The 17,208-nt window shown below is 41.3% G+C and overlaps 1 protein-coding gene across 1 annotated transcript in view; it reads right to left on the reverse strand.

Moving 5' to 3' along the window:
- Nucleotides 1-17,208, reverse strand: part of TSPAN4 (tetraspanin 4) — a 203,117-nt gene that overhangs the window by 21,149 nt on the left and 164,760 nt on the right. Inside the window, 1 exon segment of the mRNA XM_032690410.1 lies at nt 6,397-6,498. Coding sequence (XP_032546301.1) covers nt 6,397-6,498 — 102 coding nt within the window.

The following is a 17,208-nucleotide window of genomic DNA, read 5'->3' on the forward strand; positions in this document are numbered from 1 at the left end:
ATGTGGCTCATCTGTGATGCAGAGAGCGCAGTGGTAAGGGCTGAGACATTGAGTGATGTTCTGGCCAAACACAAGTGACACAAGTTTGCATAATCAGGACTAGACCCCTTCTCCCTGTAATATTGCATGGCTAAGGGTGTCAAAGTCTGACAGGCTAAGGAGATGGAGATGAAGCATGGGTTTTGTAGTTAAGTGCTCACTAACAGGTTGAGGAAGCTGATCCTATGGAGCCTGTGAAGCAGGAGGTGCCTAGGCCATCAGATAGGGTTGGGGCTCCAAGAGTAAAAATTCCTGGTAACCAGAAGGTGAAAATAGGAGGGGATGCAGTTGCAAAGACAAGCTGCAGCTGGACACAAATTGCCTGCCCGCACAGATTCTCCGTGTACTGTACAAGAGCAGAGCAGACACGGCAGACCCAGCAATAGGAGAAAGGGCTAACGGAAAGACTGAGGACATAGCAGAGGATCAACAGTCTTAGGACTGGAAAAAAATAGTCTGGAACTGTAACGGGAAGAAATATCTTTGGAAGACAAAGGAATTATAAGCATTAAGCAGTGGATGATCCACAGTCCTAAAGGAGAGGAGGTGACAATCACAGAAGAGAACTAACACCACAGAGACCAGAAAGCACCAGCAAGTGAGCCAGCACTGCTCAATGAAGGCCAAGTCCAGTGACTGGCACTTCTAGGAGGCAGAGGCACGGATCCACGGCAGTAGGTCAATGACACAAGAACAAGGAAACGAGCCACAGTGGGATTGAATGGACACCAGTACAGATTCAGCAAAGGGTCCAGCTAGAAGCCAAAAGACAGATAAGCTGAGAGCTCAGTAAATCAGAGACTCATTAAGGATGTCCAAGGAGAAAAGAGATAGTATGGGAGTGATTTTGGATGATTTGACAGGTGACCTGATTTATCCCAGGTTCACAAAGCTGAACAGTGAGTAGCCAACGTTGAGGGAGATGACGGACTATGAAAAGAAAGCGGATACTGAGGACAAAGAAGTAAAATATGGGACTTCTTAGCGTCGTTAGATTGAGAGCAATGTTCTCTTTTGAAAATTACAAGGTTTTCTGAGCAAGGACAGTTGGAGACGGTCCTACACTTGGAGGATGGAGAAAGCTCAGGTCACATGAAGGATAATTTCTGTCACCAGCAGTTCGTTGTAACCAGTTTTACCAGACTTTGTGTTCATCACAAAGGCTGATGTTCGGCCAGTGCCAGACTGATTGTCATGAAGCAATTGAAGACTTGATTCTTTCTACAACTACATTTATTTTTGATCACATTTACAGTCCTGTCTTGTTCCCTTTACTAGTTAAGTGATAAAAATTAGACAGGGTTGCCTAATTGAATTAGTTCTCTTCCTAGTTTCACCAGGGAGACAATACACTCATGTTTTTTAGAAACAATTAGAAACTACTTGTACTTATTTTGGGGTACCCAGACAATACACTTTAAAAGAGGTAATACATTAAAAATGTTAACTGTTGTCTCAAATAACATAACTTTAGGACACCTTGACTTGGATACCCCAGGTCACTCAATTCTAGGGCTCACAGCTGTGAAAGACCATGCAGTGTGAGAGGCAATTGTGCCGCTCCATGAACAAATGTAGATACTTATGGCATAAGCTGACAACGAGGTAGTAGTTCTGAGGATGTTCATACAGTGTTTGGCAGGGTTGCTCAAACAAGCCAAAGCTTGTCAAATGCCTTTGAGTATCTGAGCTCCACCTGCTGAACAGCGTTTCTAGGAATAATGACAATATGCTGCAGTTTGTTTTGGATGTTTCATGTGGGAGGCTCGCTCTCTCTTGAGATGTCAAACCAGATCTTTTCTCCCCCTTTGTTGTACAGACATAAATCACTCCCTTACTGATAATCTGTGGGGTTCTGAAGTGGCTCATAGGTTTCCAAAAGCTGAGGACATGCAGGAGATGCTCAACACAATGATGCAGTCGAAGGTCATGGTGCTGAGGTGCTTTTCCCAGCCAAGCAGCACCAAACAGCACTGAGTCTCCGTGTTGTACCTATGGGATGCAAAGCTGCTTGCAAATAGCTTATTTTTTATTTTAACAAGTAACTGCTGCTCTAGCATGGGGTAGCTTATTTTTTATTTTAACAACTGCTATTTTATTTAACTGCTGCTCTAGCATGGGGTATCTAGGGCTGGTAATTAATGTTAAACAGAAAGTTTCTATCTTAGTGCAACAGAAATGTTAAGGAGTTGGACACTTGTACATATTTTACAGGTAATCCAAATAGTGAAGGCTAAGTAGGACTTATCTTTGGCAAATTCCTGCAAAATCAGTCAGGCTGGGTTCACGAAAATAAACAGACATTCGATCCTTGTTGCAGACAGTTTGTTATCAATGCCTGGTTTTTCTGGTTTTGTGAATGTGACAAAGAGCTAGAGACAGGGCAGGGTGCCTTTTATATGCTTTTTCATCCATCACTTAAATAGTGGTGAATAACACAGTTTTGTTCTAAAAATCATGTTTAATGGGTGGTTTGGATTGCTTCAGCAGTAATTCTGAAGTATAGCTTGATCTAACAATCAATGGCTGGACAGAGGGAGATGGGTCAAATTTTCTTCTCAGTTACAGTGGTCTAAATAGACATGAAAGGACATTACACAGCAGCAAAAGTGAGCTGAATTTGGCTCACTTTAGTGAAGCTAATAGGTTTTCTGCATGCCTCTCAAATTACTGCCTGGTTAGTTAAAAGGAGAAGTGTTCAAATATTGATCACAAAGATGTTGGGGATGAAGCAACGTTTTAAAAATTAATGCCTGTTTCTCATTTCCTAATGATCTCCACCTGTAACTCTAACCAGGTGGTGGGTAAGGAGTGTAGTGCAGTTCAGGGTAACACCTAAACTGTTAGAATTTTAGTCATGTTTAAAAACTACTTTGTAAGCTTTTCTAGTCTTCAGTCACAACATGCAGAAGTCATCTGCTCGTGTTTCTGATCCTTTTAAAGTTTGAAGCGCTATTGAGAAAGGCTGTGAGTTTCGTTAGCTGGAGGTATTAAAAGAAATCAATAGAATGTTCTAATTTGAAACAGCTCCCTGACCTAGAGGCTTAATGTGACTGCAGAATGAGCCCACTGCTTTTCCTCTCACATGTTTTGCAGGTGTGCAGCTCAACCCAACTCCTTTATTGGCAATATGAACAGATCAGTCATGGGCCAAAACTGCAACTTCCTCTTTAAAGACAGACCAGACAGGCCCTGTTTTTCCTTGTTTCCATTTACTTAGGAATTGTATGCTTCTTTTAAAAAGAGGAAAACCATTTCTCAAGGCACAAAGCCTTCAGAGAATAAAGCCTTACTCAAAAGGTGCTCTGGCCTTTCATGCTTGACAAAAAAATAGAGTAATCACCTCTCACAAGTCACTGTGTGAGCACTGGGTATCCACACTCCCAGTCAAAACTCCCCTCTGTTTTGTGACTGGGCAGTCCCACAGAAATCAAAGGCCATCTAAATGTGGCTCTGTTCCTGGAAAACACTGTTTCCTCCTTCTTTAAGCAAAAGCTGCCATACACAGTCGTACCTAGTAAACTCAGGTGGGTGTGGTCTCTATCTGAGAAAACCACAGGAGAAATGAAGAGTTCCAATGCCAGAGCTCCAGTCCCTCATGTCTGGGCTACTACTTTAACCACTGCTCAAGCTCTGAAAAATACTTTTGCAAAGGAAGGAGTGCAAATGCAGAGGGGACAAGGGAGAAGGTCTCATTATGATTTCTGTTACTGTCATGTTTTTCCCACGGCATGCTTTTTTCCCGAGGCTGCTGTTTTCCATTCACGTACAGACACAGCCCATAGCTCAACCAATGCCTGATGTCTACTGGTCCCATGAGGAAAGTCAGTTCTGAGACACTGTCCTAATATGCACACATGGTTAGCTCTACTGTGGGGTTTTTTGAGAGCCTTAGGAGACAAAATGCAAACAGCAAGCCTGGGCTGGGACTTTCCTTTCAGAAAATCCCCTGTATTGCCCTAATCCTCCTATCAGTGATTACACCTTACTGATTAGGAAGGTAAGAGATAATGATTATTACACAAAAAAAATCCCCTTGCATTTAGATAGCACTATTCAACTGCAAAGTGTTTTACATAATTAACCATGCTGGAATTGTCTTTGCTGCACCACTGCAATAGTCTATTCCTAAATAGTTTTGAAAGATACATATGAAAACCAATTATGTAGAGCAGTAAAAATGGATCTATGGGAGCTCTTTGCTTTCCTCCTCAGTGCCCAGCACGGGGAGCACAGCACTCACACTGTGGTACTGTCAATGGTGCATGGTAATTTCCTAGGGCCCTGAGAGCGTGATGCCCCATGGCTGTACACACCTTGTGAGATAGCACTTTGTTATCTTATGAGCTCCTAGGAGTTAGATAACATCAAACCCAAGCTTGTCACTGAACATGACCATTTCTTTAAGCAAAAAAACCCTGTCTTCCTCTTTAAGAAATCTACTGTCCTGCTGTACAATGGCATCCTACCACCCGATATGTCTATCTTGAGTTTTTAGCTCTTGGATCAATTACAGAGCCCTTTTCTTTCAAAACCCTTTTCCCTTCCTGCTCTCTTTTAATGGATTGCAATCACATCACTACTTTATCTTTTGCTGGTTATATAAATGGTTAAAATTTCTCACCATACTTTCCAAAATTCTCATTATTCTTTTACCTCTTTTCTGAATTCAATCCAACTTGTGAACATCTTGAAAAAATGTGACTAGGTGAACTAGACATAGCATATACTGTTCAACCTATTTTACAGAAAGGGGAGCAGAAGTATGGTGTTTATATCCCATGAGTCCTCCAAATAATGCTTCTTCCCCCACCTTTGCTATATGCTTTTAACAATTCTTGGGGTGTCACTGAAACCTGATTAATATTTACTGCAAACATTTTAACATTAGTAATTTTTACTACATTTTTACTAAGCATAGTTAAGTTACTGTAGAAGAGTAAGACTTCTAATACTCTTTGATATAAGCAACGGTATTTAAAATTTTATCTATATTTCACATGGCTTACTCTTGGGCTAACACCACAAAATGCATTTCTCTTGTCAGTAATTGATGCCTTCTCATAATTGATGTACTGGAAAGAGGAAATAGTATTGAAGGAGGAAAATATTAACAATATTGCAAGGTGCTGAGGCCTTTAAAGGTAACTGAAAGAACCTATTGTGTGCAGTTGTTAGAATGCAGGACTGGAACTGGCTTGTTTGCTGGACCTGAGGTGCTTGTCTTTCACGCAGGTTGCAGGCAACCTACTGCACTCAACACAGACAGCTCCTGCAGACCCAAAGATGCACATGGAGTTTGGCCAACCAGTTCTTTTGTTCTGTAGTAACCCCAAATTTTAATTTCTCAGACCATTTCTTAGCAGCCTGTTGCTCCTGTTATCTTGTATCATACAGAAGAGTATTCCTGGGAGAAGTTACCGTCTTTGATCAATTCAAGGCATCAGAGGCAAGACTAAACCCTCCTGTCTGTACCACACTAACACCTCTTGGGGAGAAATTGAGAAAGCTATGAAAGATTTTTTTGAGTGAAACCAGGGCAGTGCAAGTGCTTCTGCCTAAAGCAGAAAAAAAACTTGGAGCCCTTTTCCTCATTCAAGAAGCAGAGAAAATGAAATCAGAAAGATCAACCCCAGGAGAACTGACTGAACTGAATATGCAACGAGAAGTACAGAGCTAATAAACCCAAACTGTCAGTGATGGTGTTCTCAGCAAGCCAGACAAGGACAAAGGAGGAAGCCAGCTACAGTGTTCACCAGTCCTTATGAAACAAACACTGGCAGAGGGCTGTCAGAGAATCAGGACAATCAGAACAGCAGTAGCAAGAAGCATTCCCAGCCCACCTGTGATGGAGGATGATTGAATTCTGCTGGGGAAAATGTACTGACTGTAGAATGAGGTTGTAAACACGGTGTTCTGTTTCCATCTTCACTACACTAGTGGAAACAACAATAGCAGTGAAAGGAGACAGGACAGAAATGAAAAGGGGCTGAGGTTGTTCTTTGCTATTATGCCATTGCTCTTAATCACAACATAAGCCACCCCTCTGACTTCAAAGAGAAGGTACTGTTTGTTTCCTGTCTGACCAGCTCCTTCACTCTCCACACAGCACAGAACTATATGATATTTAGGCATCAACATAAACTTTTAAAAGAAAGAAGCTATTCCTGGTCAAAGGAGAAATAAAAATTACTGTTTGTTACAAAAAGCAGAGAGTTTAGGTTGCTAATATGCTGACTGGGTGGGAGAAAGAGATTGGCTTGGGATTTGGAGGTTTAATTAGGTTCACACCCAGAACATGCTGTTAAAGAACTCAGAGGGTAAAGAAGAAGAGAAAAAAAGAGAACTCAGACTTACATCTGTTTGAATGATGCTCCATGCATTAGTGAGGCCAATATTTCCATCTGTCCCATACAAATGAAGTCCTTTCTTCAGATCCCGCTGAGCATACTTGTCAATCTAAAACCAACAACAAAAGGACACAAACCTTAGAATTTGCTGAGTACCACATTTCAGAATTAAAGTGCAGGGGGGTGTTGGACAACAGTCCTGTACTGAATAAGAAGGGAACCAACACTTCCTAACACCTTTCTCCAGTAGACCCAGGACTTATTAGAGGTACCTGCATTTTGTAAAGAACATGAGGAGTTCCTATTCTGAGTTTATGTTCATGTTTTCCATCACAGAGACCTTCCAACATTTTTCCCTTCTCACTTAACCACCAAAGTACTATAGGGAGACTGGACACAGTTTAATCACTCGTTTTTGCAAATGAGGCCTATATATGAAAATGTTCACCCACACACAGCACTTCCTTTTAGCTTAATGCCTTTAACTGTGACCAAGTACCCCTCAGCATCTTCCTTATGCTTCCTGGGAGAACAACACTGGCATTAACATTGTGCTGATGCTCTGACTTGCGTTTATTCCATCAGCCAGAGTACCCCACTTCTTACAGCAGGATGAACCTAATGATACTGAAGCAGCAGGTAATGAGCTATCTAAAATTCAGGACAGAGAGGATTTAAGAATTTAGTTACTAAACGGAACTGCTCTCTAATAAATGCGTTTTTCTTGATTTAATCAAAGTACGAAGTTCTGCTTTTGAGGGTTTTGTAATTGAAGATGGTGCTTTCTTGTTGAGAGTCCCTGCTGGTAAAGCAGGCTATTGTTGGATTCACTGGTCATCAACAGGTAGTATCCAAAATGATTGCAAGTGCTTCTCTCCTAGTCTAACCATACATACACATTTCTACAGAATCAAGCAAACATAAGCAAGGAATAAATAATTAATGGATATTCACGGTTTAACCTGATTTTTCTGTTGTAAATGAAAAACACTGACTAGTGCTGCTCAATACATTCTCCCTCCCCTGGGTGCCTGTCATGTTAGTGGTCTGTTAGACATCCAAGGTTTAGCAAGAAGGGTGAGCAGACCTGTCCCATTTCTTCTCCATCAATCTGCTATAAATCTGACCTGCAAAATACAGTGCCATCCTGAGATCATCCTGCTGCGACAGCAAAAAGAAAACTGTAATTAAAGTCACAACTTGTTTCATGGGGACAGTCTGTTTTAATACATACTCTCTCCCATATTGTAAAACAGACTGATGTGTTGTATTCTCTAGTCATTGCCCCTCTGACACTTGTCATTCCACTGGGGGGAGGAGAGTGGGGGGTGTCTAAAATGAAGTAACCACTGCTGATTTTGAGTTAACACAGGGAACAAAGGTATTCTTTAACACAGGGAACAAAGGTATTCTTCTGCCATACACTTGGACTTCCCTTCTGTTTTGTGCAGTCAGAATTGTCTTCAAAAGCACCTGGAAAAAAGGTGGATGCAAAGCATCTGCACAGAGTAAAAGAGGAATTTCACCCCACTACATCATAATTATTATCAGGTAAATTAAAATCACTCAAAAGTACGACTCCACAAAAAATTATGACCTCAAAAGTTCATCATGTTCATCTCTGCTGTATGTGCAAAAGATTTTGCTTGATCTCTCCATTTCTTTTGTTTCCTTCCCAAAAGTTTCCACCATCATGCTGAGCCACTAATAAAATAGCTTTGAGGCAGTACAAGAAAGATGTACAACTTAATCTCAGTGCCTTAACTATCACACAAGGACTTTCTTATTGGTGTCTCCCTTAAACAGTAGGTGCTGTGATCCCACTGTAATTATCATGTAAGCTGCTTTTGGCTTTACACAGAGATTATACATAGTCACTGGTACATTAATTAGAAGAGAAAACCAAAGCTGAGAGCTGTCATTAAATTTGAAATTAGTTGAGAAAATTACAGGCAACAATGATAAACTTACATCTATTGGGAATTCCTAGCATTCATTAAGAATTAGACTGAACTGGGTTTCAGCTCTTCATTTACCCCTCAGCTCCATGTGTCTCAACTGGATCTGCTGTGGTCTCCAGCAGGAGACATCAGTTAGGACTGAAGGGTGTGGTTGTTGATGCTAGTGTCAGAGAGGCTTTGAAATTTAGTTAATGTCCTATAGAGGTAGTGAAGTGAATTAATTGCTGAAAAACTAATTCTTATTCAGAAACAACAGAGGTGAAGAGGAACAGTATAGCTGAGGGCAGGTGGGGACAGAAACCCAGCTAGGAGATCTGTTGTCTTGAAAGAGAAAGGTCTATTTTGAATATTAATTAATCACACCTTGAGAATATCTGCCCTGTAGAATGAGAGCTGTGCACCAGCCTTAGGTTCATATCATAATAATAACTTACTTATTCCACATGTGCTTTAATGTGGTCTCTAGAGGTGTCCCCATCAAGCATTCCTGATCTTCCTTTCACCGGAAAAGCCTCACTAGCAAGCATTTTTGCTGAGGCAACATAAAAGCAAGTTCTCTCTTACTCATAAAATTAACCACTTTTCCCTGCACAAACAGTGCAAGATCTTCACACTGGGAACACAACTGGCAACAGATTTCCATATTTCACAAACTGAGTAAGCAGCAGAGCATTACTCAAGAAACAGGTACTATGTGACCAGTTCTCCTGCTGCTATTTCAAAAAGCCTCAATGTCAAGTCCTGTACATTGTACGATCCATCAGTATTTGCTATTTTAAAAAGAAAGTGCCTGCTTGAATCTTGTTTGGAAGAGGACATAAGCTTTTTAGAATCCACACCCCTGTGTATCTCATTTCCTTCTCTCTCTCACCTCTACGTAGGTTGCAACTTTGAAAGAGGCAAAGGCATATTTGAAACAGTATCTCCAGATTGTTTTACGTTTTTATTTCATGTCCACTGTCATGGGAAGGTATGTGGAAATATCACACAGCTTTACACATATACACATAGAGAGAACTTTATATTTATTTGATTGATTGTAAAGGTAGGATTTTTCATAGTTCTCCTTTACTAAAGTTTCTAACTTACCTTCTGATCAGGTATGCTGTGCATGCACCAGAGTGTGCTATTCTCTGAAGAGCAGCTGATTTAAAATTTCTTTTTCACAGAGCTACTCCTTAAAGCATTCCCACTCTTTTGTTGCTTACACTAGGGTCAGAAAGCTCTTCATCATCCCCTAGGAATAACCTTGTACAGAACAACTGAGGCTGTGGGTGGCCCTTTGGCTCCAGGAAAAAGGGGAAGCAGGCATTGGCCCTTGGTCTCCTGGCCCTTGTGTCTGCAGCTGAGGTACTGGCATGAAGCCCCCACTGTCTGTCTCCTCTGTTCCAGCCAGTTCTGTAGAGCCTTTTTTATTAATGTGTTACCTTGCATGAATTAATCAGTCCTGATGCACACGTAGCCTTGGACTTCCTAAGAGCTCAGACGATACCAAACCAGAGCCCTTCTCTCACTCACACTGTGAGGAGTGTAGTCTCTACGTGCAGTCCTATTAAAAGCACATTGACCTCTGCTTGAATAACCTCTCTACAAGGTTGTAAGATGGATATTTTTCCCCTAATTGAAGCACTGCTTGAAGCTCTAGACATATGATTCCAACTAGCTTTGGACTAGAGAGAGGTAAGTAAAACAATGCCTATTTGTGGAGCACAGCTGGCAAGTGCTCCTCCAGGTCATCCTGATTCCTTCCAATCTCAATTTTATTTTTTTCTCAAAATATTTTTAGGACAGCAAAAACTTTTCAATATGCCTTTATTCTAATTGTATGTTTGATTTTAAATGAAAACTCACAAAACACCCCTAGCTGCCTCTTCTGCCTTTAATTTGACTTTTCAGGAAATGATCTTTCTGAAAATGAAATGCTGTACCACAGTGATTTCATCACATCTCCTGACAAATAATCCCACCTAACATTCACCAATCTGCCAGCTTCTCTGTTTGTCTCTGTACTACCAGTCCTCAGCCAGGCAAAATGTCTATCTCAAAACAGAGACCTATAATTTAATATTCTGCAGTTTGAATCTGCTGTATTCTTCCAAAAACAGCCAGGCCCTTCACAAAGCACAACCTCTACTGAGGGAGTGCAATGAAGTGTAATAAAAATTCTCAGCAGGCAAACTGTTACTTTAAGTGAGGTACCTATTTTTAGACATGTGGAATACCAGAGATTTCCTAGACAAACAAGTTTCTGAAAGGTTTGGCAGCAAGAACCTTTTATCAATCTGTTAGTGAAGAAGAGAAAAATTCTCTTCCTCCTTGGATTCATTGGTCAACAGATCAGATGTGAAGCTTCAAGCTGACACCCCCACCCATGCAAATTCTTATGACTTCTGGGTTCAGACATATCAGAGCCTTGTTCATTGCTTATCAGCCCCACCAGATTTTAGACAATGTGTCCCAGTGTGAATCCACTACCACCATGCCTTCAAGAGAACCACTTCTTATAGAGCATATTACTAGCACTTTATCCAAGGTAAAATCCTGTTCCCACTGCAAAGAGCACCACTACTTTCTCATTGACTTCCATTAGGCCCTAAAAGTGCTCTCAAATCTCTCACTGTCCTGTTACAAAGACTTTCTAAAAACCATATAGTGCTCTAAGGTGGACAAGTCACGTGCAGAGAGTTTCAGGCAATGAAGGAAACCCAGTATTTGAACTAGAGGAAGAGAAAGCCACAAGAGATGTGGCAGAACTGGAAAGAACCTGCCTCAGAGGTCAGGAAAAGTGGCTGGAAGCAGCTGATGCAGTGATGGAGAATGGGCAGGGATCTGTCTGAGCCTCATCTAAACTACAGCTGTGACAAAACATCCCTTAAAAAATCTTATATAAAGCCCGTATATAAATCCAGGCCAAATTAAAAAGTGTTTCCTTCTTAATCTGTAGTCCCTTGAGACAGCTACTTAAAGTGTAGCAATTTACATGTAAGGCTTGTTTTACTGTCAGCTTTGTCCCCTTGTTGCTTCAGAAATCTGAAGCCTCCAAGCAGAACTGTGGTTGGCTGGCTGACAAGCCCAGCTGGAGAAGCCAGCATACTTCAAGAGGATCAAGAGCTGTCAGACTCCACCTTGCCCCCTTGAATAAGACAACTCAGGAATAATTGAGACTGAGATAAATACTGCGTAACAGCAGCAACAACAAAACCCTGCTTGGCACAGACATGCTGAAAGCACTACATAAACATTCTGCACTGAAAAACCCAGGCTCATCATTATTTCCATCTCTGTAATACAGGTGAATGGAGGACTGTAGGAGCTTCTCAGTTCCTGGGAGTAGTTTCACAGACCTCTCCTCTCACTCTCTGTCTAAATGGAAGGCTTTGGAGTTTATGTACTTACTGTTAAGGCATGAAACAGAAGACAAATACTGTTCCCTGCGAAGCCCAGTCCTGTTATTTTACTGCTGATAAGGAGGAGGAAGTGCTTTGGAGCCAAACGCCTTGGGCAAACAAGGAAATTGTGTCTGTGCAGAACACGGGTATTATCAATATTTACAGCTAATATGATGCAAGACTTCGATCAAACTGAAGCTCTACCAATACTGAAGAGACAAAGTCCTTCCACTGCCCCAGCACACTGAGAGGGAAGGTGGCTTTGCTGTAATCTTCTCTGGAATAAAGGTCAAAAGAAGACTTTGGGGAGACCCTTATTAACTTCTTTTCAACTTTTTGAAAGCGTGAGGTGTCACTTAGATTCTGGCATGGCCTTTAGGAAAAGGCCAGAGGATGCCAGCACAACCCCAGCTTTCTAACCTCCAGGCAACTGGAGACTTTTAATTTCAAGCCTCAGTGCTTTCCTACCATATCCTGAACAAAAATTCTACCCAAAAAGTCTCCTAAACTGGACAAAGCCTCTCAGCAGTGTTTCAATACAGATAAGCAAATATTCTTGACCTTTCTGGTGATTGCTTCCCCTGCCTCTCTGCCTCTCCACCAGAACAGGAGAGGCTCTAAGGAAATGACAAAATATCCAATAGTTTCCCACTGGGCAAAACTTTTAATTTAATGCCTTGATAATCATTCTCTACAAATAGCAGGGAGTGGGAAATCGAATGTAAACAGAAAGTGCCTAATCTATAAGGTCATTTGTTAGAGCCCTTGCCTGCTAAAAAGAGATGAGATTGATTGTACCAACAGGTAAGACTTGTTTTAAATGAGATGTCCTCAGACCTGTCTATAAGAAGCTGAGAGCCCTCCTCACCACTGAAATCTTCCTTATACCACCTGCCTATAAATAGAAATCTTGTAAGATTTTAGTAAGTAAAAGATATTCCATTATTTTTACTGATGTTTGGCAGTTAAGCAACAACATACCAATTTCTTGCCAGTGTCATCAGTGTTACACGACATCTCCAGGATGTTTTGCTCGGCTCTGTGGGATTCTCTCTTCCTCACTTTATCCCCAAATGTGAAACAACTTCACAACTTAACTTTTTTTTTTTAGTTGCTTCCTTAAACACAGAAAACCTCTTGCTTAGTGAATTCTCTTTTCCTAGTTTGACTGCAAAAGCCAGTGTCAGAAGTCAAACACTTTACAGATCTTCCACACTTCCATAATTTAATTGAAATACTTATTGCTCTAGCTTTGCTTGATACCAAGAGAGGTGCATTGGTACTGGCTATGTAACTTCAGAAGAAGAGTGAAGAACACAGTAGTGAAGATCAGAGGAAAAGGGCTGGCAGCAGGAAGAAGAACAAATGTTTCTGAGAGGTACAGCTGAGGTAAGACCTTTCGGCTGTGCCATAGGATTCCTACATAGTCTTGAAAAGTCGCTGTTTCTCTGGTATTTCAGCTCTCCATTTGTAAAACAGGAATAATCTGACTCTAGTCATGCCATGAAGTTAATAACATAATTTGGAGTAGGTATTTGAATACCAAACCTAACCTGGGAGATGAAACCCTGTACAGAATCTGAGACAAGGACTGGAGTTTCTGATCTGAGAGAGTCAGTAACCTTCTTGGCACTGAGAAGGTGAAACTGAGGATCATCAGGAAGCAAAAGGAAGGAGAAGTACATCTTGCATTGGCCTGGAGCAGGCAACTGGTGAAATTATAAGAGAAAGAACCTCCCACCATGTGCTCTGACAAGAACCAAGAAGTTGCAATAGCTTTTATAACAAAAAGCTAATAAGAAAGTCAAAGAACTTGAGTTTTTCAAACCAATGTTTCCTGGGTTCATGGTTTGTGCATACAATTAATTGCAGTTTCAGTCACTGTCTTCTGCCCACAGGCACCTGCTTGTGCTCAAATGCAGACATCAGCAAACAGCTGAGGCTGCAGGAAAGCAGCCACAGAAACATCCCTGTACTATTCATACTATTAAAATGCCAATGAATCCCACAGCAGCTTTAGTGCTTCTTTGTTTTAAGCAAGAGATCACAAATATGGCAAGTCACCAGGCTCTGCAACTCAAATTTTTTCATGCAAGAGCAAATTCAAATGTTTTCAACAAACTGTACCTGATTTTGTCCAAATGATTCCTTAAAAGACCAAGGGAGAGACAGGCATTTTATCATTGTTCCATATAAAATGAATGTTTAGCATTCTGTTACTGCTGGTGTAAGGGGAAAGTACATTATTCTGGAGCCGGAGAGGCCACTGCCATATAATCTGTTCTTATACACAGCAACAGCTGAATAACTTGTGCATCAAGCCCCCATGTTTGTTTAAATAAAGTACATCATAACTAGCTCAGAGATACAGCTCAAAATGTTAAGCTGCAGCTATGCTGTTTCTTGGCTTATCTAAGTAGAGCCAACTGCTTATTTAAGCTCTCTGTCTTGTATGGCACCTGAGCATGGGCACTTCCCAACAAGACAGTCCTAGACCACCCTAAAAAGCCCCAAATCTTGTTCATTTTTAGTGAACCTAGGAATAAAAATTTTAAGTATGAATTCTTGGCTGGCTTCTTCTTGTTTTAAAGGAATTTGAATGTGGCAAACATGGGGAAAGGGCTGGGTAAAACTAGGCAGGTAAATAAAATCAATTGCATACTCAAAAGTCTGACACTGCAAAGTAATTATCACATTATTAAGTCAATTCTTCTTAAGCATTATGCATTTTGAGTGACAAAAGCCTCACCAGCAGCATGCTGGAGGAATTTCAGGTGAGTGAACAATGAAGTGCATGTTTTTTGTGACATACCTAATTATACAGCATTCAGGATAAATTTAATGCTGCTTCCACAGAAGGAACTTTTTGTTTACATATAAATAGGCTCTTCTTCAGATTATTAAGATGGTTGGGAAAAAATGATACTAACACCTCAACAGCAGGGACACCAGCAAAGCCGGTGCCATCGTGATCTAACAGTGCCCACTTCTTTTCCAAAATGAAATTCCCTTTGTAGCAGATTTTCTTCATATACTTGCTCCAAAGATGACTGACACAAAAGAGCTTCTGTTCCTTTTCTCCAGTTACATATCCCACCAACTGTTGCTCTCAGCAATGCTCTTCTGTCTTCACACATCAGCCTTGTGTCCCACAGATCCCACAGCCTTTCCTCAAAGCCCTTGTCCCTTTCCTGTGCCACCCCTCCTACTCACTTGAATTGTCTTTTCCCAGACATAGTCCTGTAAGAGTCATTCCTTTCCTGCATGTCCCAGTAAATGGTAATTCTGCCTCAATCTCTAGAGGCTACAGGACCACACCTGTGCCAGGGTGTAAAGAATCTGCTGAGCTATGCTCATGTATTGAAATCCCATGTACATTGGATTCAGACCAGCAAGGGAAATGCTCCCTCTTTCAAAACCTATGCTTACATTGAGGATATTCCCAGGATATCTGTATTCAGCCTCCCTACCGTTTTTTTTGTTTTTTTAAATTTTAAAATAGATAATCACTTTCATTTGTCCTCAACAGCCATCAGTATAACCACAGATAAGTAAATCGAGAAGGATGCTAATTAACATGATACAGGCTGTTGAGCCTTTGTTTGTCAAGAGACATGAAAAGTGGGTTGCATTTGTGTTTCCAGTGCTAACAACCTGTTATCTCCAACTACACAGACCCAAAAAAAGAGTGCCAAAACCTCCCCAGCCACCTAGGGATGCGCATGTCAATAGAGCTTGAGATCCAATTAGCTGCCAACAAAGGCTTCAGGACTGCAGAGGCAAATCAAAGCAGGGAGACAATCCACTTCCCTTGTAGGAACTAATGACCACTGTGTGATTATATATTAGGTGGAACAGTAACACTGGATACAGACCCCTTCAGATGCTGTGAACTGGGAAAGGGAAAGACAGCAGTTTGTACTCAAAGAGGTGGACTTGGCCATATGCCCACTAAGCCATTTGCTGCAGCCATCCCATGGGATCAAACCTTCCTTCAATTATTTACAATACTCGTTCATTTGGCTTAAAGGTGAATGAGAGAGTGTGCAAATAAGAGAGAGCACTATTAAAATATCAGAGGAGGAGGGATAACCAAGGCAAACTATGCCCTATGCTCCCACTGTGGTAAGAGAAGATGAACGAGTCCCACACACCATGTAAGTGTGGGCTATCTGCAAATCCATTTATCCATGTAGCTTAAGTTAATTTCCTCTTAAATTTATGACTTTGGTAGGAAAATATAGGCTAAAATACAGATTTGTCCACTGCTGTAAGGTAAATACATCTGTGCAAAAGTCAAAACAATTACACCCTCTCTCTATCAGGCCTTTGGTGTCACCTGAGCCTTGCTGGGGCCATGAGAAAGGCTCGCAAGCAGCCATGGTTAACCACAGGCATCAGCACTGCCCCCTCTTGGTGTCAGAGCTGCTCTGCTAAACACAAGGATTAGCTCCACCAGCAACCAGTGACAACCTGGTAAGCTGTAAAGCCAGTCAGAGAGAGGACTGGCTAAATCATGTCCTCAGGGATACAAATTTTCCTGATTCCTTAGAACAAGGGGAACAAATTTTGTGCTGATAAGCCACCTTTCTCTGGGCTGGAAATAAAAGACCCATTAAAAACCAAACCAAACCCCCTGAAGGGTTAAAATTTGTTACTCTGCCTGAAGAAACTTGTCTGAAAAGAGTGATTCTGTGGAAACATTGAAAGAGCTTTGTCTTCCTAGATCCAGGGAATGTTAATCCTTAGGGGAAAGTGAGGCTTGCACACAGCCTGCTTTATTATTCTTAAGATAAGCTTTCTCTGAAATTAACTCATTTTAAATAAATAATGCTGTGAGAAGTACCATCATGCTTGGAGGGAACAGAGCAGCAGGCCTGAAAGTGGGAGAAGTGCAGAATGCACCCTCGAGAGAGAGAGGGCAGCGCAAATCCTAGATCCAGGGAAGAGACAGAGGGCTTTGGAGGAACACCCAGCTACTCTGCAGAAGCAGCAAGACCACTAGAAGAGCTGCCTGGCCAAACACCAGAGAAGGTGATGATCTCCTCACCTATCTTTTCTTCCTTGAAAATACATTATTTTCTTCCAATCACACAGACAGGTGTACTTGCAAGAATCAAAGGATATGCTAAATGCCAGCTCCCCAGCTAGTACAAATCTGCCTGACTCCACTAAAATCAATGGAGTTGCTCACATTTCTAGAAACTTCGCATTGTCACGTGGTGTCTCCAGTGGCTCAAACCCATGTTTCTATTAGGTGGTACACACAAGCTTGTAAACTATTCCCTCTCCGAAACAACATCTCTGACACCATGGGAGTTCTGACCTTCAGCAACTGGAATTACTGGTTTTAACCCTCAGGTAAGCTTTTCAGTGATGGTATTACAAAATTGGTAAACAAAATGTCTTGGAAAGCTAGTAAATAGCAACAGCAACAGAAGTGAATAACTGCTATTAAATGCCTCCCTT

The sequence above is a fragment of the Chiroxiphia lanceolata genome, chromosome 6 (assembly GCF_009829145.1).
Source record: "Chiroxiphia lanceolata isolate bChiLan1 chromosome 6, bChiLan1.pri, whole genome shotgun sequence".
Taxonomy (NCBI): Eukaryota; Metazoa; Chordata; class Aves; order Passeriformes; family Pipridae; genus Chiroxiphia; species Chiroxiphia lanceolata.